Source organism: Crocodylus porosus, unplaced genomic scaffold (assembly GCF_001723895.1).
Source record: "Crocodylus porosus isolate Cpor-Errol unplaced genomic scaffold, CroPor_comp1, whole genome shotgun sequence".
Lineage (NCBI taxonomy): Eukaryota > Metazoa > Chordata > Crocodylia > Crocodylidae > Crocodylus > Crocodylus porosus.
Window position 1 is genome coordinate 8,636,982 of NW_017728942.1, and position 21,936 is coordinate 8,658,917.

The window sequence follows — 21,936 nt, forward strand, 5'->3', positions numbered from 1 at the left end:
CTGCCATTGAGCTGGTCAAAACTGTCATTCCAAACATTTTGCAATTCAAATTGTTTTCTTTTAAACCAGATCAAACCCCCAAATTTTAAGCATTTATTTTTCATCTTTTGTTATTGTAGAGAGTTGAGGATTACTTAGCTCAGTTCTTTATTTCCCTGGGCACTCTTGCCTCACAGGAAACACCATAAGCATAAATCCTCAAATCAGTGAACAAATATAAATGTGGCCTGCAGTGGGTTAACTTGTAGTCTCAGGCCTTCATCTAGACCCTGAGAAGGTGACTCCAGCTCTCTGCTGCTATCTTAGCATCAAAGACTCCTCTCGCTCTGAAGTTCATTCCCTGGTGTGCTGCTGCTGCTCCCAGACCCCAAGAAAGTGCCTTAGCCCAGTGTTGTAACCATTCTCCTGGCAACTCCATCTATCTATTCTTCTGTCCCCCCAGCTCCTTTCCCTGGGAGCCTTTTAACTTCCTTTGGGCCAGCCAGTTATTCATGTCAGCTTGGCCCAGTTCTTCAGGCAGGCCTACAATTAGCTTTCACCACCCAGAGCTGGGCTGTAGCCCCTGCAAGCCTACAGACTGCTACAGTCTGATGTGTGCAACCTTCTACACGCCTCTGCAAGCCAGCAGCGCGCTACAGTTATCTTTTCATTTCCCCCTATTTACAATCAAATGAATTGTGTCTCAGGTTTCAAGGGTCCTGCTCATCTTATAGATTTATATTTTCATTTTTGTTTTGCCACTCTGTATATTTTCCAAACTCTCACATTTTGAAAAATTGGAGACTAGCAAAAGGAAATGGAAACTCTCTAATTCCATTGTTCTGTAGCTATTGAAAGTTGGAGACATTTGGAATTGTTACGCAGGGGGTACATCTACACATATGCTTTACTGTGGAGCTGACTAATTAGCTTTGCAGTAAAGTGTCACCGTCTACACGTGCACATGTATTAGGGCACAGTAAATTAATTAACTCAACTGTAGTTTAATACTGTCCAGGACAAATACTATACTACATCACAGTAGTTATGTGCACTGAAACACACGTGTAGATGGTGACTGGGGCATGACGGTGCTCCAGTGTGGGGGCTACCTGCCAGCTAGCTCCGCACTGTAGCACCCTTATGTCCTAGCCAGCCCCTCTGTAGCATGTTAAGCTGGGGAGGAGCAGCCCTAGGCTGGCACCTAGGACCTCCTACCAGCCAGGGCTGCTTTGCCCCAGCTCAGCACACTGCAGTCCCAGGCGCACATGTAAATATTATGCCCAGGAGTAATAAACTCCAGTGCAAACTGCACCAGAGTTTATTGCTATGAGCTAATTGCATGTGTAGATGCACCCAGTAGCATAACAAAAAAGTGAAAAGGGTATTAATTTCTAAATCTGGCTTTCTAGGACTGGCTAGCATGTGTTTTGCTGTATTCAGGGTAAGAAAAAATGAGAAAATGAGCATTCAGGATATTGAAAATGCACAAAAAATGCATGTTGTACATTGCAAAAGGAAACAACTTCAGAGCGTGCTGCAAAATTGGTTTTTGACCAGCTCTAACCAGCACACAAGTGTGCTACTTGGTAGTGGTTAAGTCTCAGCATTATTTGGTAGGAAACAGAGGTTTTACAGTCACAGTATAAGGTCTTAAATTCAAAAACAACATTCCTAGGCCCATAACTATTAAAGAGACATGCATATCGTTTAACACGTACTGAATTGCTATCCTAAATAAATAGGCTTTTATGAATGAAGATCTAAATGCTGACAGTTTAATTGGAGAAGATATTGGACATGCTTGTGGGCTCAAAGTGATGTGAAGAAGAGCACTTTGCACTTGAACGCTTGCATAACATCAATCTATTGAAAAATATTACAAAAAAAACCTTTTCCCACCCCCGTATGTTTCCAAGACTTTCACAGCTACAACAGGTTGGATCTGTATTCTGAATCACTCATACACAAGAAATGTATTACTAAATGTGCAAAGTTGTCTCAACTGCATATATAATTATTGCAGTTGTGTATGCAGTCATAATAATTTTGGGCGCAACAAATTATGCATGTAAATGCAATTCACTTTTGACGTGCAAAGACTGTTCAAAAGACCATCTCTTGGTATTTTCTAGTTTAATCTATTTTTCTTATGCACATAAAATTAACAATGCTGTGAACATATTCTCCACTGTAGCAGAGCTGTCTAGAAAAAATCCAGTTTTCAGTTAAAATGTATTGAAAAAGTTATTTCCATATATATTCCAAGCTCTGGTTCAGGGTTCAACTGCACCATTACTTTTGGTAAAAATGGCAAAAAATCAGACTTTTTCTGCAGCAATGTTTCCAGTTGGAGGCCTAGCTTGTACTTTCACAGCACTTTGAAACAAAAATGTTAGGATGTCTGTTTCCATTACCTGCCTAGCAACACATTTTTTCAGTCTTCTACACTTTATGTTCAGTAACATCAGTGGAGTAACTATAGCTACAGGCTCCAAACCTAAAGGGAGCTGGTTACAAGAACAATCATTGTATTCTCAACAGTGACATAATTCTCATTTGTCTGTTGTATATAAACAACGGTCAGTGAATTGAATCTCTTATGTATCTCTGGTTATTACCTTACCAGATTATAACATGTCCTCTCTCCAAAAATCAATGAGCCTGTATAATACTCTAATAACATTACAGGATTCTGCAGCAATTTGTTTCACAAATGTCCAGTCATAAAAAATGCAACACGTGGTGACCAGGGAGCTTGTTAATAGAGCGAGCTGAGCAAAAAAGACCATCTTGAAATGCAAGAAAATCCCAAAAGGCTGATTTTGAATAGGGCCAATCTAATGAAGGCACTGGGGCCAAGTCAATCCCTGGGTGATTCCCTTCATTTGACAAGAGATATATTTGGCCAAGTTTTTTTTTTTTTTTGCTATTGTTCTCTGTCATTTCTACTTTGACTTTCAAACTTGATGGGAATCCTTTAAATCTAGTAATAGTAATATTTAAGTTGTTGGTAACAAATGGGATTGTTTCCTTTGGAAGGGTAGGATTACTTTCTCTCTTGCTTTGTTTTCTGTTAGCTAGCAAAAAAAGTCCCTTCCCCATAACTAAAATTAATTCAGTCACTGTGGTTTTGCTTGGAGAGGTGTGTTTGAGTTCTGTGATTTGGACCAAATCAGTTAGGAAGGAGAATGGTGTGGTGGAAAGAAACTGTGGCCTGCCATCCATTGGAAAGGGTCAGCCCTGACCCATAAGACTAGGGTAGGAGTAACAGCCAGAGCAGACAAGGGCTGTGCTGCATTAGTGCAGCCTTTGAGCACAGACAAAGCTTCTGGGAGGGTCGGCTACAATTCAGAGCTATCCCATGCATGGAAACCACAGAGGACCTGCTCCTTCTCAGCATGAATCAGCAATGATTCAGGGGGCCATGCTAGAAGGAGGGGCAAAATACATGACAAATCTAGGCTACTATCTGAGATCTACCGACCTGCTTCCACTTTCTTGTACCCATGAAGTGGCAGAAACTCTTAAGCAGCACAACCAAAATATCACAAGAGAAAGTTTCTGTCCCCAGTGAAAATGAGCATGTGTCAGAAATCTCACGAGGAGGTCTTTTTCTTGCAAAATGTTCCAGCCAACATTTTGCAGCTCCTCAAGATCTGGAAGATTAAAACGTCCTTCCCCCACACATCCAGACACAGCTTTTACAAGCACATCCACCTGTGTTTTCACATGTAATCATGGATTTGCATTTGTACGTGCAGTTTTTGTGATTGTCATCATTGTTCAATGCTTATGACCTATCAGATATCTCATTAAGCATTTACACGGGCCCTTATGATAACTTAATGGATAAATTAGACATAATTGTGGTGTAGATGGACACTGATGCTCAGAGACTTATGAAGTTCACCCATCATTTCTAAAAAGGCTTGGGTATGATCTACACAGATAGACAGAAGTATACCAATACAAATTATTTTGAGGAAGCATTTGTAAATGAAGCTAAGAGCAAAAACTAGCATTTTAATGGCTCAGTTAATACCAACTGAGGCAGTGCATAACTGTTTTCCAACTACTCAATTGGTCTAATAAAAGATATCACATCTACTCAAAAACCCTTGCCTGCTTATGTCCTTAGACCAACACGGCTACAACCAAAAACCCAGTAACTTGCCTTATTGGCTTTTTTTTCTGCAGCTCTGTGCTTTGGAGAGAGGTTACCTAAATAAAAGATCCTGAACTTGGTAATGGAGCTGAACCGTGGAAGACTTGATGTCTTAATTTAATGAGACAAGGAAAAGGCAAAAGCATCTGAAAGTACAAACACGGACGAGGAAGCAGAATCAGTTAAAAGAAATAACACCGAGAAGGAGTCTAATAAAATATGCCCTTTTCTGCTTTAAGTGGTGACAGCCGCTGATACACAGGATAGCGTGAAGGTTTCTGACAGCTTGGCAAGCAGCAGCGCGGATCAGTGCTTTCTTCATGGCAAGCTTGTTTGAGGCTGAAATGCTTCGGCTGATGTGATGTTTGTTAGGTCGTGTTTCACATCAGGAGCTGAAATCCTGTCCGTAGTGGAATCAATTTACCTTAGGAAATTTCAGGTCCATTATTCCCAGTTGGCACAACTCAATAGCAGGTAGTTCTGGTGGAGGCTGTAGTGTAGGGCAAGCTGAACTGTAATATAGATAAGACCTTGAATACTACATAGTTTAGTGCTTTAATGCAAGGAAAGGTGGGCTTGTGCATGAGGAATTAGACAGGGGCTCGGGAGGCATTGAAGAGACCGTGTTAATCCCTGGAAGGTACTTACACACCTAAACAGTTTTGAGGATTGGGTCTTTACAAAACAGTAGGGCTGGGAGCTATGTTCAGGCCCTGTGGGATGCATACATATTTTTTAGCACTTCTGCCTATCTCTGTTAAGCAAGAATCTGCCGTTTCTCATTTGGCCGCAACGCTTCTCATTCTCCTCTATCCTCTCAGTAATTTCACCTCTTTATCAGGAAGGAGGTAGATCTCTTCATGAATAATAATGGAGAAAACTAAATTTACACCTGTCATCTCCATATCTCGTACAATACTGACTCCCTGATGGATGAGATTAGTCACATACAGGCATGCCTAATAGGCTGGCGTTCCAGGAGAGTTTTTTGCCTAGTAAAGAAAGGGCTTATTTGTTTCCATTCTCTAAGCAAATCTTCACTTTAAAAGCCACTACGGAGGCTCAGAAAAGTTATTGCAAGGTAGAGTTTAGGTACAGATTATGCTGACTTTGAATCTCAGAAATGGGGGCAGAGCGTATCAGTCAGAAACAGCTCTGAGTCAGGGGCGCACAATCCCCGGAAGCACCATATCTCACAGACGTTATATACGGTCCGGCTGTACTACCTAATAGGAAACACCCTTTCCTTGCTGGGGTAGTAGCAGGAAGTTGGGGGGGCCTATGGCCCAATCCATACCCGTAAGGGAGCAAAGGGATTGCGGCTGTGTGTGGATCAAATGTTGCGGCTCAGAAGGGTGTAGTCCCAAGCTTTCTTAGATGGGAGACCTGCTTGAAGAAAATCCCATAAAATAACAAGAGCTACTAGCCATTTGATATCAGCCCCCTCCCTGGACCTCCACCCTGCTCCCTCCACCTCCACCTCTCCTCTGCCCTGCAGAAGAGGACCTTTAAGGTCCTGGTAACCAAACCGAGCTTACCACGTGCTTTGATTTGATTTCCTGCTTTACTGGATGACCAGCTTTCCATCTTCTGCTCCTTGTGCTTGTTTTACAAATGAGGCTTTCAGGCTGTCTGAAAAGTAACAAAAATCAACAAGCATATGCCTGATTTGTTCTGGGCCTTGTCATAATCCGGAGCTGTATATCCAGCTTCAGAGAGTCCGTAGAAGGCATGGAGCAAAAAGGATGGGAAAAACCTTTTTTGCACTAGTAAAATCATTGATGCAAAATCAGTGTTTCATGGGAATGAAAGGTCATTTTCATTGTTGTAGGCAGATGACTGCCATTTTGCTGAGGAGTGGAATACATAAAAATTGATTATTTTTTTTAAAGCCTGGATCAAATTTAGTCCATTTACACTCATGAAGGAACAACTTAAAATACCTGTACAAAAACTTCCAAGTGCCTTTGCTACCAATTAGACTGACAGTCACAACTGATGACCACCCAGGAGCAAAAAATAGTCATATACAAATAATGAAGGATTTTCATTATTCAATAAATCAGAGCAACAAAGAACAACCCCCTGAAGTCCGATTAGCTGAACCTGTCCTGAAACCCTATTAAGTAAATGGCTGCTGTCACCTGCACTGCAGAATCAGTATTCACCATTACATTTTATACCAACAGTAAGGTTTTTTTGACCAACTTAAAAAAAAGGCCAAAGATTGACTGGGATATAAAGATTTAAGAGGGGACCCTTCTAGAGGAGATAGCATTCAGGGCTTGTGGGGAAGTTTGTGGTACTTTTTCTGATGTTTCCCTTCCAGCAAAGTCAGTAAGAAGTCTCTCACCTCTTTGACATTAGTGAATGCTCACTAACAGATTAGGCTTTGCACATGAATGGCAAATAAGGCAGTTTGTCACCTCTCATTAAAACAAGCCCAAATTCACAGGTTTGCTGGCTCATTTGCAGCCTATTCCTCAGGGTTTGAAGGCTGATTCTGGATGGGGGAGAAGTTCCAGTTCCAAACACAGATGATCTCTTGGCCACAGAGATCAAAAATCACCATGATCTCAGTACTGTTAGACTTTGCATGTGGTTCAAAACCTTGATCTGGACTCTGCAAATGGTCCACAACCCATAATTCCAGATGCAAATTCTCCTTAGCCTTGGGATGTTTGGCATCCAGCTGTGGCAGCCACTTCTGAGTTGTTAAAACATCTTGTAGAGCTCAGCATCTGCATTTTCTTTTCTTAGCGCATCCACAGCCAGCGTACCTCCTTATTTGCTATCTGTCTCTTCCCTGCATTCCCGTCGCTGCCTGCCTGGAGAGGGACTTTGGCCCAGATTTTTTAAGGGATTTTAGCTTAAACACCTTTTATAATCTGACCCTTTATCCTCAAGACCAGAGCATTGCCGCTTTTAACCATCAGCTCTGCCCACATTACTAGTAGATTGAGTGACCTTGAAAGAGACTTGCCATAGTTTTGGCTCTGTGTTGTGACATTTCAGTGTAAGGTCATGGCTGTAAACTTCCTCGCCGTGCCCCCGGCGCATGCATTCATTCAACCATCTCAACCTCAGTGCTAAGACACGGCAGCTCTGAATTCAGCCAGCAAAACAGCTAGAGCCATATTGTACCAAGATCCTCCGAATCACTGGCTTGTGAATGAAATCATCATTCCCCATTGCTCGCCATCTTTGCTAGCATGCACAGCTCATCTCCTCTTGGCTCCATTTGTTTTTAGTTGTGTCCAAAACAATTAGGAAAAGCAGTGCCAGGGAATTTATCAGTTGTGCCGATGTGTGAGCCAGACTGGGAAATCAGTGAGTGTGTTGATGTCTGATGCAAGTCCTATTCTGCTGCCAGTGTTCACCAGGTGCAAGAGTCCAAATTCAGAGCACTCAAAGACTTGCCCTCTTTCCAGTGTTTTGTGAGGACGATTTTGGGGAACTTCTGTGTGTCAGCCCTTCCGCTCTAAATCCCCTTGATGAGAGGCCAAGTCCCCCTCCCATCTTCCCTGCCTCTTCTCTGATTATTACAAATTTTCTTTCCGTTTCTCTGTTTATTTTTTATTATGAAATAAGGAAGTAGCTGTACTGCCTCGAAGTTGAACACTATTGGTGTTGATGACCCAAGAAGTGTGAAACTTCTGTGAAGTCAGATTTTCGGGTATTCTAGGAAAGCTGTTGCTTACACAAACCACTTCGCTGTTGGCAAATAATGTATTTACACATCCTTTTCTAACTACCTTCTAAGACCAGAGTCGCGCATGTGCGTGTGTGTAAGGGTAGAGGTTGTAGCCGTGTTAGTCTAAGGACACAGGCAGACAAGGTTCGCTGGGTGAATCTGATATCTGGTATTAGACCAACTTTAATAGTTGGTCTAATAACATTTCCTAGTGTATAGACTTCTACACTTTGCCATTTTGTCATATAAAAACCGTAATGGCAATCTTTTCCAAATATATTCAGGCTTTTTTATGGTAATGGGCCAAGTAGTTGTCATATAAGACCATTCAAGTATATATTATACTTGAATACCATTATAAGTAGTTCTCATATAAGACCATTCAGCCCTTTTTTAAATAAAAGTATTCATCAGTCTTTAAAAAATATTTCCACTATTTTAAATGTCCTTACATGTAGATCAGCCCTTTTGCAGATTTGGATCACTTCCCAATCCACAGGCATAATTTTGGTGCTTTTGGGTAGATCATGTGCAGTTTGCATATTTTTTATTTGCAATGTAGCATTAGAAGAGCACCCTTGCAATGGGACCTCCTCCTTGGGTTTCTTTCTTCCCCCCTGCTGCCTTGCACACCCGGAGGGAGACACAACCCTCGTGGAAGCCGATGAAAGGTTTGCCACTGATTCCAGCAAAGCCGAGATTTCACTTCAGTGGAAGTTTGAGAACCAATTTTGAGGAGTATAAAACCAGGAAAATTATCTTGTTATTCTGTGAAAATAGAGTTTTTTGTGATTCATCGCAGTAAGTGCCATACTGCAATCAAGGCAGGAACAACGGGGGGAGTGTGGCTCCTTTTAAACAAGCTGACTTCCTTCACATTAGAAAAGGCTTGACAAAGGACACCGTTCTCCCACACTCGGGAAAGAGAGGGGAGCACAAAGGTGACCAAATTATGGAACCTGACCCATTTCTCATTTTGTCCGAAGGGAAGAAATCTCAGCAATGATTTATTTTTGTGTCATTCCTTTCATCGAAGCTGCCTTATGAATTGCATATTCAGTCCTCCCCTCTCCCCCCGCTCCATCTGAAACACAGCTACTGCAGGGATTGCAAGCAGACAGGTAATTCATTGATACGAGGACTAATGCAAAGTCCACCAAAGTCAATGAGAAGCTTTCAATTGACGTAAGTGCTTAGCTCAAGGTCAGGGTACACAACAGCACAGGGAAGGGAAGCATTGCTGATGGAAACCAGGGAGAGCACGTGGTCTCATTTTGCGATGTAATCCCACAGGAAATCCCAGGAACTCATCCCTGCTACCAGGAAAATCAATGGGACTCCTTGGTGAAGGAGCACTGGTCACTTGGGTACCAAGGCCATCTTTAAAAGCCCTCCAGAAAGCTAGCTCAGTTCATCTACTTTGAAAAGTGGAAGACTGAGCTGAAATCTGTGGCTCCACACACTTCGGGGACCCAAAATTAAGACTGATGCCACTAGCTGACTCCTCTGGCAGCTCAGAGATCACATCCTGCAGGGTAGCATCTGTCCTCGGCTCCCAATGACTTCTAAGAGAGCGACGAGCAGTCTGTGCCTGCTGCTTCTCTCCACTTCTCCTAGAGCGGTGCCCACGCATTCGTTCGGTTGTGCAAATGTTGCCTGAAACATGTCACAAAACTGTTCTTCAGGAATTATTTTGGTAGTCACCACCTCCCCAAGCCACCGTTGGCACAATCCTATTCACAGTCTTGCATTTCAAATAGCGCGTCAACATTTGTTCTCCTTCAAGATAACAGCATTGGCTAAATAAGCATATAAACCCCAGGGATTTTGAATATACAAACACTGTGTCTCCAGAAATCAGCGCTCCCGTAAATCCCTGACGTAAGCCACCCAGCGTGTGAGCGGTTTGATAGCAGACAGTGCGCGCATTCCTTGAGCTGTGTTGGAGACACAGGGTTGCTGAGGGTTGAGATTTCATTGAGATATGCCTGAGAAATGTGACTCTGGATGCAAACTGCTTCTGCCTTTGCTCAAACATTAAGAGCCAGACTACATTCTCATTTATTTCTGCTCTTCCCCAAAAATACCGAGTGGAAAAAAACTGGTCTGGCCAAAATCAGGAAGAAGAATTGGCTTTGAGTTCCAGCAAAGGCATTAGCAAGAGTAGGGAAGAATAAAACATACAGGGACCAGATCTGTGTCCATCTAAGGCCTCTCTACATTGCTGTAGAGGTACAAAGCGGTAATATAAGGGAATACATTTTAAAGCCACCTGCTTAAAAGTCCCAGGAACTCTTCTTTGCTTATGAGGTGAGGAAGATCTGTGGTTTCAAATGTAAAGCATGACGGTGGCAAGTTGGGGTAGGAAATGGGAGGAAGACCGGGTCAGACTGGTCACGCCATTTGGGGTCAGGAAGGAATTTTACCCCCGGTCAGACTGGCATGGGCTGTGCGAGGTTTTGCCTTCCTCTCTTCCTTGGATTTGTCCAGCGCCCTTCAACAACCCTTGCAGCGGCAGGATTTTGGCTTACATGATCTTCCTGCTTTACCTGTGGCAGGCTGGGGTGCTATGTCCTGTAGCTGTGCAGCAGAATTGATTGCGTCATTTTAATAATGGGTTAAGCAAGGATTTGTATGGGGTGGTTTGGCTAGGGATGACCCACCTCTGTAACTTCACTTTCCTGAAAAGCCGGAAACCTGCTTCGCTGCAGCGGGTGAAACAATACCCTGAGCAGCCATCCATAGGGCTGCATCCAAAGCACCCCGAAGATGGTGAAAGTGAGGAATGATCATAGAGTCGGGGTCCGTCACACCCGCCAGAGAGGACCAGAAAGCAATACTAAAGGAACGCTGATAACGGTGGGGACAGCCACAGCAGAGAAGCCAAATTACCAGCCACAATGGGCACATCCCTACAAGCGGGAATGTGCATTTCCCCAGGGACAAATAGCAGCGGCACTGCTGCTTGACCCCAGGGAGCCCCCATGCATGCACGCTCTGGCTCACCGCTCATTGCCCCGGTAGGGGTAGGGGAGACTGCGGCCAGCGCTTACCTTGGGTTATGGGAGCCTCTGGGGGCTGCAGCCACGGCGATCCTACGGCAAGGAGCCTGGCCGGCAGCTGGAGCATGGCTCCAAGCAGCCAGGCTCCAATTTTGGGCAGCACACGTGTGCCACCCCACTTTTTTTAGGCATTGAGCTTTTTAACACCCAGATCTCCTGATGTCAACAATGCTGCAAATTAGCTGTGCGGGGAGCACCTGCTTGTGCAGTACGTGTGGTGTGCATGCACATACCACATGTGCACGCTCATCTGGATGTGCCCAATATGTCTCCATTACCCGTCTGTCTCTCCATCTCCTTATCCATGTGAATGGCCTTGAAATCAGCCCTGAGGTAGAGAAGGGCATTTGCTCATTAAATCAGTCCTCATAGCTCTGCACCTCTTCTGTGCTCTGCTATCGCACTTGCAAGTCTGAAGTGACATTGCATGAATGCCCTCGACTGCTTCATTCTTCTCTGAAAACTTTAGTTAATGGTTGGTGCTTCTTGGCTGAATTATGCCATGACAGAGACCTTCTCTGCCTCCTTGAGAAGAGACCCAAGAGTGAAGGCCCATGGGGCTGACACTCCCCTGAGCCAAAAGTAATTTTCACTATCTATTTCATCTGGCATTGCTGTTATATTCCAGCTCCTTTCCCTACCAAACACATAGCTCAGTGAGACATGAGGAAGGGGAACCAGCTCCCTGGAAGAGAATTGGAGAGGTAACATTTTAGTGGCACTTGAGATGAAAAGTGACATCTTCCTGTGTTTGCCATTGGAAGTCAGAGGGTGGATGGAAGGGACAGGATTGTCACCTTAAATCTTCTTGAGTCTTTGTATAATAAAATTGAAACATAAGGATTAAGGGTGACAAATACAGGTCAGGGCCTCCTAAGCGCAGCTGCACAGAGCCACACAGGATGAAAACACAGTGGAGGATCTTTGCTGATATGCAGCACAGTGCGCTACACAGCTGGGATTTAAAATCACAGCCTAAGTGCCTCCAATATGCTTTGCTATGTATCTAATCGCATTTTAATTGCAGAGTGATTGCATGTAATGTTATGAAATTACCATCGCGCATTAATTGATTATTCGCTTGTGGGAACTGAGCAGCTCTTTTACTTGGATGCATATTTTGCCATATAGGCCCTCCCGCTTCCATAAATCTCAGCACAGAATTGCATGCACACAGAAACTGCTGGTCCTTTCCAGATGTAAGATTTGCATGGTTCAAGAAGTCTCAAGCCAGCACATGGCCAAGCATTAAAACTGCTTTTAAAAGAAACTGTTAAGTCCCCGTTGTTAAAACCGATGTTCTGCTCTTCGCGGCTGAAATTCACAGGGGCACGTGTGTGTGATGTCCGCATTGAAGATGATGCACATACACGTGAACATCTGGTGGATGCCAGTTTGAACATTTACTCCAGGGCCAAATATTCAAAGGCGGATTAAATGGGTGCACCTGCAATATTGTACATGCCAGGCTTTGTAAGGACAGCTCTCAGGGTATGACCCGGATGAGTGAAACTAATGCCAGATGCATTACTCCATTGGGTGCTGTTGCTACAGAAGCTGCCGTGCTGTGATCACACTAGCCCATTGGTCTTCTTGGAGCTAAAAACCATGTAGATCACTTCCCAGTCTTTCAGTTTCTGGAGATTGAAAGTGTTTTCCAAGAATAACACCTGGCCTTGAGTCCTCCACTGACATACTGCTGAAATGTTTGCCTCTCTTGCAGTGACTTTCATTACAAAATCCCAGTTCAGCTGACCCTACAGAGAACAGAGTTTACTTCCCCCGTTCATCTCTACAGGATGTGCAATGTGATGCTTCATGATAATCATTCTAATGATCCTCTTTTTTGACCATTTTTCTGTTGATTGCTACAGCCAAACCATCCAAAGAGGCAAATGCCCCAAAGCCCAACCCCACCTGCTCACGGAGCATTACCTACCTACAAAGGCTCTTCTTCCTGAAGGACACTGGTGTCAGTGCACACTAAAAACCAGAAATGGGAGGCTGGCTTCCAATAAATTGAACTGAATGCAGCGACGAATAGCTCTGAGGATATATTGCAGGTTCCTTTTTTCATTTCATATTGAATTCACTAAAAACCATTTGCCAGAGAATTTCCCATCTGCCCCTCTAAAGTGTGCAGAAGCTAGAGACACTAACACAGAGCTAGGGTCACAAACCGAGGCGGGTAGGTAGTAAGTTGACAACTAACAAAGAGAAGTTCTTTGTCACCCCGTGTGTAATTCAAGCGTGATGTGGCAGAAGCTGACACTCTGGCCAGATTCAAAAAGGGATCGGATGCTTTCGTGGAGGAAAGGGGCATCGGTAGCTCTTGAGCGCTGAAATTAGGGATACAGCCTCTGAATCAGAACTTCTTAGTCCTTCAATGCTGGAGGCTGCAAGTGAGAGAGGAAAATGGGAAAAATCCTGGTCAGACCCATTCATTCTTCCTTTCAGCATCCGCTTTCTGCCACTGTGACACAGGAGACTGGGCAAGACGAACCTAGGGTCCGACCCAGTAAATGCCAGTTCTTACGTTCAGGATTCAGGTTAATAGTGGTTCACTTATGGACTATGAGTCTTACTGAGCTCAAGAGGGCAGCCCGTCAGAGAGCCGGTCCTGCACAAATGCTGCTGGCAGGATGGTACTAACTCAAAGGACTGGGAAATATGAGTGATTATGACTAATATGACTAGGGCATTTTCCTATAAAAAAGAAAAGGCAAAGCTGAAGGACATAGCTGTAGCTCTGGAGAAGAAGGGTGGTGCATTTGCACTTTGCTCCTGGAAATGCCTCACCCTTTTTTCTTTCACTCAGCACAGCATGAAACAGAGACAGGGAATTGGTACTTATGTGAATTACTGGCATGTAGATAGATAAATGACTTTTCCAGAATGCCTAAAAAGTCTCCAGGACTCGTGGTAGAGGCGATAGCTTTTATTAGACCAGCTAGATTTTTGCTGAAAAATTTTATTAATTGCAAGCTTTCGGGCCCAAACACCCTTCTTTAGGCATAGGAGGAGAAAAGATTGTAGAAGTTCTCCTGGGTAGAAATGAAAGTTCATATTTCCTAAAAGAGTTGAAGGTATGATAAAATCTCCTGTTTGGAACAGTTAATTTTATGTAAAGTCTTCACATCCTCTGGACTTTGGCGAAATGCATACACTCCTCTGGCCTCCCCCGTGAATCTTGTAATTATACTGTAACAGAAAATGAGATGGAGAGCTGGTTGATGGGCTGGTTCTCAGGGCTGGGACCCCTGGCCTGCTTTCCAGTAGCGGGTCAGACAGTCCTTTCTGCACAGCTTTGGGTAAGGTGCTTTGCCTGGTTTTATTCCCCCTCAAAATGCAGATGCAAGTACTTCTCCCTCCCTCTACAGGTGCATTAGGGAGGGTTATTGAAGGCTCTCCCTGGTACGGATAGAGATGAGGTGGAGCTCTTGGGGTTTGCTTTTATATTCTGCTTCTGAATTCCCCCTCGAGCGCTGCATCCCCCAGGAAGAGTCTGCCTGCTGCTGCAGCCCTGCATGAGCCATAAACTACTGTCCTCCGCACACCAGTCCACCGGGGAAGAGGGGAGTGAAGAGCCAGCAGTCGAAAGGGGAATTGAAATAAAGATCTTTCCTGTCTTTCAGGCCCAAATGAACCACATCGTGTCCAACAAGAGCCTAGCCACCCCGCTCAGCAGAGCAGTGTTCAGATGAAGAACTACCGTAACTGTTTCCTTTACCTTTGATTCCCTGTATGGCCTTTATTGTATTATGTTTGGACTGCAGTTTCCTTTATTTCCTGCTGGAATTTGGCCAGAAGCGTGTCATTTCACACCGGGGTTGAAGTATTTATTGTAAGAAAAATAGCTGTCCTTTGTCTGATCATTCTCAAATCCAGACTGACAGGAGCAGGCACCAGCTGAGCTTTCATCATTCACTGTGTATTAATGTCATGCTGTACTTGTCATTCTTTTCTGTGTCTTGGCTAAAATCCTCCACTTCCTTTTTCCCTCCTCACCTGATTATTATTAATTACATTTAATATGACAGCCCAGAATGGGGTCCCATTGTGACTAGGTGTTGTCCAGGGGGGCTGGACCCAATGATCTCATGAGGTCCCTTTCAGCCCTAAACTTCTGTACATCTGTGAAATACAAACTAGTAAGTAGTCTCTGCCCTCGAGGACTTACAGTCCAACTAGAAAGTACAGACGCAGACTAGGAGGAATGGGTAGACCACACAAGCAGACTGAGAGGAGCGATGGCAGCAAATGGCAGAGTGAGTAATTATTATTTATGGGCAAGATTATCAGGAATGCCAGCAACTGGTTCAGTGAAGAAGGACCTTGTCTACCTATATCCTTAAACCAACACGGCTCCAACCTACACCCCGATCAAGGTGTGCATTTGCAATAAACCCCCCATTCGTACTACAGTAACAGCTGGAAGCATCAGCATCCAAAGTGGATTGCTCTGCTCCTCTGAGACAGGTCCCAACTAGGTTACCAGGAGGACTGGCAGTATTTCTAGTTCGACAAAGAAAGTAGCATGTCTGACAACTGAAGTATTGCAAACTCCTGCTGACAAAGGTGCCCTTTGGGGCTAAAACATGAGCACTGATAGAAAACCCTTTGCAGTCCAGTACTATCTTGGGGTTCCAGTTGTGGACCAGCCCCATTTACAGCAGGCACGGTACAAACCCAGAACAACAAGACATTCTCAGTCCTTGCAGCTAAAATCATTATTTGTTGCTCACAAACACTGGGTAATTCAATGGCTTTATATACTTGACACATGGCTACATGCAGGTATGTGCTGTGGGCTACTCAGGCAATATTATTCCTGTTCCATCTGCCCCTGGATGATGAATCTGCTACATTTACTTCTTTGGTACTCTTTGAGGCTGAGTATCCCTGTTAGCTAAAATACTTGTCCAATTCAGGGCAGACACAGATTTTCCTCGAGCAGAATCTGAACTAGGTAATATAAGGAGCCCTTTGAAGATGCATGATATTCCTGTCTTTATCTACCTCCAACATGTTCCCCCCAGGCTCTCCAGTCTAGAGCCTTTCTGTTATTTCCATTACTCTTGCTTTAGACACAAACAGATGATAACCATGGCATTGTTAATGCTTTGCACAGTGGCAAAATAGGAGCATCCTTATGCTTTTAATAAGTAATACAGCATTAAAGTGCACAAAATGATTTGCTTTCTACTCCCAGAAAAGCACACCACACACGTGGCGCACTGTACAATCAATGGATATCCTTGTATCTTGCAGGTGCTGTTGTAATTGCCTTTGTGGTCTGTTGGCTTCCATATCATATACGGCGCCTCATGTTTTGCTATGTTCCTGCAGATCATTGGACAGAGTGAGTAATTATTATTTATGGGCAAGATTATTGTCATCTTATTCCCACCAGCAGCAGCATTGAAGTCATGAAGGTAGCAGAACAAGGAGCCATGGTCTCAAGTTGCAGCAAGCGAAGTTGAGGTTAGATATTAGAAAAAACTCACTCACCAGGAGGGTAGTAAAACACTGGAACAAGTGACCCGGAGAGGTGGTGGAGTCTTCATCCTTGGAGGTTTTAAAGACCCAGCTAGACAAAGCCTTGATTGGGATGATGTTGCTTGGAGCAGGGGGTTGGACTAGATGTGACCTCCTGGTGTCCCTTCCACCCCTCATTTTCTATGATTTCTAAGATCATTCAAGGGGTACAGCTATATTTTATACCAATAAGGACATCCAAATCCATCTCTTAAGTTTGTCTGGGAAAATGTGAATGTAAGATGTTTTCCAAAATAGATCTTCAGCTTGCTTTTACTTTGTTTTTTTAACAGCCAGGTCTCAAAGATGTGTGTGAGGGAAACATTATTTTGCATTTAAATTCATCACTAGCATCTGATCATCTCCTGCAGTGACAAGTACAAAATTAGCACTTGTTACCAGTAGAATGACTGATTTTCCCCTCTGACAGTCCCTGGTAAATCTGAGGTTGTATTGTTGTTCTTTACCTCCCTTAAGCTGATAGTTGTCTCCCTGACATAGATATAGATCAGTAGCTATGAGATGGAACAGCTCATGTCAACACACAATTAGTTCTACAAAGCTAAATTTTGCTGGTGACAGGAGAGATTACACTGTTGAGAAAATGATGGCATCAGTTATTAAAGCATGAGGTAGCTTGCTTGCTAAGTGTGGCAGTGAAAGAGCCCGAATTAAGGTGTAGGGATTATTGTCCACCGGCAGCGGTCAGGGAGCAGGTATTCAGACAGCTTAGGTGCAGTTATATTTGCAAATGAATGACTAGCTTGTGTGAACACTTCTTGCCATTGCTCACATTAATAGCATAATAGCACATGCAAATGCATCCTGCCGGCTCTCTGCTCTGGCGACTGCCTGACTTTTCTGCATGGCCATGGTAAAAAAAAGATATAACTGAGTATGTATTTTGCATATGCAAATAAGCATCTAAACTTCCTGCAAATATATGTCCAGTATGGAGGAGCGGAAGCTGGCAGATGTGTACAATGAAATACCTGACCTTTATTCAGGTGGGTCTCCTACCATGTTACATTCTCTGTTCTGTGCAAAGTGCTCTGTTTCCTGCAGGAAGCTTTAAAAACACACCCAAAAACCTTCTACCGTGTTACAATCTAGCTTAGCTAAGAGGCTGATTAAAATTTCATGAGCATCAAGCACAAGTAATCGTAATTTGCAGCAGAGCAGTCCGTTGAATCACATTGTACATCCGGCCATAGTAAAATCTAGATCTTGCATTTAATCATGGAAATAAACTTCCGGGCATACATGGAGCAAGCTGTTGTTTCTTGTTTGCATTTCTAGAAGAAAAGTGCTTGAAGTAGCTATCAAATATGCAACAACAAGATTTGCTTAGGCAAAAGGGGCAGAGAATTTGATCAGCAGTTAGCAAATATAATTTTTTGAGCTTACTGCATGGCGGCTGCCCCCTGGAAACTGCCCACATGCACGCTCTTGCCCTTTAGGAAATGCACGCTAAAATGTCCAATTTCAAGCTACTGCATAGGTACTGCAGGCGCTATGGATGGCTAGAAGCCAGTGGCTCTCAACCTCCAGCCCTCAGGCCACATTTGACCTGTGAGGCTTTGTCATCTGGCTCGCAGGTCCCCCTTGGGTTCAGAAATTCGCTCTGGCAATTACCATTGCTATTGCTTCCTTGCTGCCAAATTGCCAGACCGGTAGGGAGCCCTGCAAGGCAGATGACATGGCCCCAAATGCTGCATCATGCCAGTACATGGGGTTGGATCAATGCATGGGGTTGCTGCACGGCCGGTTCTGGCTCAGAGGGTTAGGCTGGCATGTGGGGTCACTCCGTAAACTGACCCCCATGCACCCACCCATGTTGGATCCAGCCTATGGACTGGCCCCACACCTCTCATACAGCTCATGGGTCTGGAAGGTTGAGCACCACTGTAATAAGCCATAATTATAAACACCTCATTGGCCAGTAAAACTGTGACAAACTTGCATTTTAAAATAATCCTTTATGAACCCTTGACTACTTAAGGTATTTATCAAAGGAAACTTAATGTAATGAATGACCCTATCAGGGTATTGATGATTGGAACCAAAATATATCCAAGATATGGGGTGTTTAGATGCCCCAACTTGAGACATGCCCCTTTAAAATGTCTTGGGTTGGGCATCCTCGAATCAGCGCCTCCAAAATCACTTGTGAATGGAGAGGACCGGTGGAGATTTTCCTCTGGGCATGTCAGAACTCCAGTCCATGTCATTAGGGACAAACCACAGCCAGTTATCTGACTGAGCAGAGGACTGACTAGACCAGAGCTATCATATGACTGATTTTCAAGAGCATTTAGATGGGAATTGCTTGGACGGAGACTTACTCCCACAGTTCTTCACATTTTCTCCGTAAGTTGGTAATAAGCTCGCTTTGTCCAGGAGGCATTCATTTCTCCTAGGAAGTGTGTTCTTGGCTGCTTGAAGCTGCAGCCATATCCTAGCCTTTTATTCAGCATCACCAATATGACTTGTGTTTTAGCATGTGAATTTTGTGTCGCCTTGGCTATAAGCCACGGTCCACTGAAAATTCCAGCTGTTGTCCTCAATCGCCGGTGGAGCTCATCATGAATTAGAAATGCACTCCACCCCAGAGAACAATTGCACAAACAGATATGGTTCTCACTGGCTCGAGAGAAGAGATGGCAATATATATTATGAGGCCCCATTGTGTTTTTATGGGCACTGCAAAGCAGACCCAGCTCCGCTGGTAAAAGCGGAGGCACTATTTGCATTATAGACGGCAACTTGCCAGTGCAGGCTCTTTGATTTCCAGCAGGTCTGTTTTACAAAACAGATGTACAGCTTAAATATATCAAACCTCCTATTTCAGGGCTTAAACCCACTTCTAACTATTTAGGGATGGGGGTGGGAAATTTGTTGAGGGCAAGTATCCTTCATCTGCCTATTATATCTCTTTTTGTGCGGGAAGGAGGATGCGGCATCGTATCATAGGTCTCATGTAGCAGTTGCCCGGTTCCCAGATAGCGAGACTAACAGTTGAAACAGCTCGTGTTTTCTTCATGCATCCTTTAAATTTCCCCTGTGACACTTAGATTCTCTCTCTGTCCTTGTTCTGTTCCATCAGGTTCCTTTTTAACTTCTACCACTACTTCTACATGCTAACAAACGTCCTCTTCTACGTCAGTTCTGCCATCAACCCCATCCTCTACAACTTGGTGTCAGCAAACTTCCGCCAGATCTTCATCTCCACCCTCACCTTCCTGTGCCTGCCCTGGAGAAAGAAGAAAAAGAGACCCACCTTCACCAGGAAGTCCAATAGTATCTCCAGCAACCACACGTTTTCCAGCCAAGTCACTAGGGAAACGACATATTGAGACCCAAGTGAAGCCAAAGGAAAGGAGAACGTGTTTCAAAACTTGAGAGAGACCCCTGGGACTTTAAAGCATGGTCTCCTAAACCACATAGCACGAATGTGTTTAGCCGAATAATTTTTGTTGGAACAAATAGGCTTTGCTCTGCCAGTCTCGTTGAGGTTATTTTAAAGCATCGGCCTTGGCTCTTGTGGGTAATGTCTATACATTTTGTAACTTCCGTCTGGCATAGGTTCAGGTACTGTGTTATCCGGGAAGCCAAAACATGTCTTCAACCTATGAATCCTAAGCTTTGGCAGCTCATTCTGCAGTTCACTCATTTCTCAAAGCAAAGATGCCATGTTAAAGTGTAAGAGCAGGAGATCGTTTCTCTTGGTGGCACTAGGCTGAACGAAGAGACAGCAGTTTTTTTTATAAAAAGGGATTGTTTTGGAGGGTGGGTGTACTCATCTTATTAGGTGCTAAAAGAAAGAGGAATGGAAAACTTTGAATTTGCAGGGAATGTAGCACTCAGGGAGCCAGGCGGTTTTGTAGAGAACTACTTTTGAATTCTGGTTAATTAGACCATTCGGGAGAGACTCCTGTACAAGAATAGATAATGCCTTACATAGAATAGGATGGGCACAGTGTTCAGACAAGGTTTTCTGGGGCTGGAAGCATCTTTTTAAATGTGTGTGTACATAGCCTAGCACGGGGGGCCCCAAGCCCTGTTGAGTCCTTAAAGCACTACAGCAACACAAATAGAAAATATCAACAAAGTCTTGAATGCCTAAATTGAGGCATACCCAAAAGTTGAAAGCTAATGAGGAGGTCATCATATTTTTGCCTAATAGCCAAATCCCATTAATTGATCTATATTAATTATATTAATTGATTCTATTGGTCAGAATCAGGATGGTTGATGGCTGCTGGTGGGTGAGCTTCATGAATGTCGTGGTCCATTGACTTATTTCTCACTTTTATTCCAGTTTTTCTTCTTCAGCTCTTCAAGTAGATGGCTGATACCCCAGAGGGCAAGCTCAGTGCTTAGGTAACTTGAGACCTTGTAAGAGGCTTGTGCATTTTCCTATGTTGGTGCCCTAATATTCTCTTCTTCTTTAAAGAAAAAGAGGAAATTGCTTGTATTTCCTCTTTTATCTGTTGGCCATCCAGGCTGTAGCTATAAAAGCACAAATCACACAACTGAGCAATTAAAAGAAGCAAGACAAATTAATTTCCAGCTTATTGACTCCAAAAACAGGCTACAAAAGCAATGGGCAGAATTGTAGGGTGCAAAAGAGTCATTCCTGTTCCAGGGGAGGAAGCAGCACACATACGAACCGCTCCATGTAATAAAGCCTCCACTTGAAATAAGAGAGCTTACCACAAAAGTTCTTTCCAGAAGCAAGGAGTAAATGTGTATTGACCCCTGGTTTCATGCACAAAAGAAGCAGACATTATAGGCTGATACATAATGGGGCCCAGATGCAATACCATCTGATAGCTTGGGATTTGCAAATCCAAAAGGACTAGGCAGGCTGAGGTTGTTGAGTAGGCAACCCTAGCATGCAACAAAAGACTTCAGAAATCTTTAGTTCTAAAACGGAGGTCCCAGGTGATTAGCTGAAGAAATGTCTCTACCATCAGAGATCTTCTATACCAGTGACCTATATGCACATGGGCTTGGGCAATTTATGTTGTGACCCCATACACAGATATATATGGTACTGCCCAGGCCACTTGGTCATTCTCACCATTACTTCCCCTGCCCGTAGCAATTATGTCCTGTCTCCTGGGCCCAAGTTCATAAAAATCCCATCCAAGAAACCATGTGTCAGGTTTCTGGGGTGTAGCTGTATTGGTCTAGAGGAAAAAGCAATTAAAGAATTTTTTTTTTTTGCAAAAATCTAGTTGGTCTAATAAAAGATATCACCTGTACTGCAAATCCAAGAAACCCATCATTCTAGTCAACTGAAAATAAGCCTAAGAAATCAATTTTTCGTAGTTAGTAAGGTCTGAAGGGACCTGAGCAGATCATTGAGTCCGACCCCCTGCCATGGCAGGAAAGAGTACTGGGGTCAAACGACCCCAGCAAGGTGTTCATCCAGTCTCCTCTTAAACACCCCCCAGGGTAGGGGCCAGCACCACTTCGCTTGGAAGTTT

General features: G+C 43.8%; 1 protein-coding gene across 1 annotated transcript in view; it reads left to right on the forward strand.

Annotated features, from left to right (window-relative positions):
• The window catches only part of NTSR1 (neurotensin receptor 1), a 100,649-nt gene extending 79,111 nt beyond the window's left edge, over positions 1 to 21,538 (forward strand). The window contains exons 5-6 of the mRNA XM_019548094.1: positions 16,175 to 16,265; positions 19,548 to 21,538. Of these exons, the coding sequence (XP_019403639.1) occupies positions 16,175 to 16,265; positions 19,548 to 19,797 (341 nt within the window). The 3' untranslated portion in view covers positions 19,798 to 21,538. The remainder of the gene's footprint in view (positions 1 to 16,174; positions 16,266 to 19,547) is intronic.
• Positions 21,539 to 21,936: the final 398 nt, after the last annotated feature.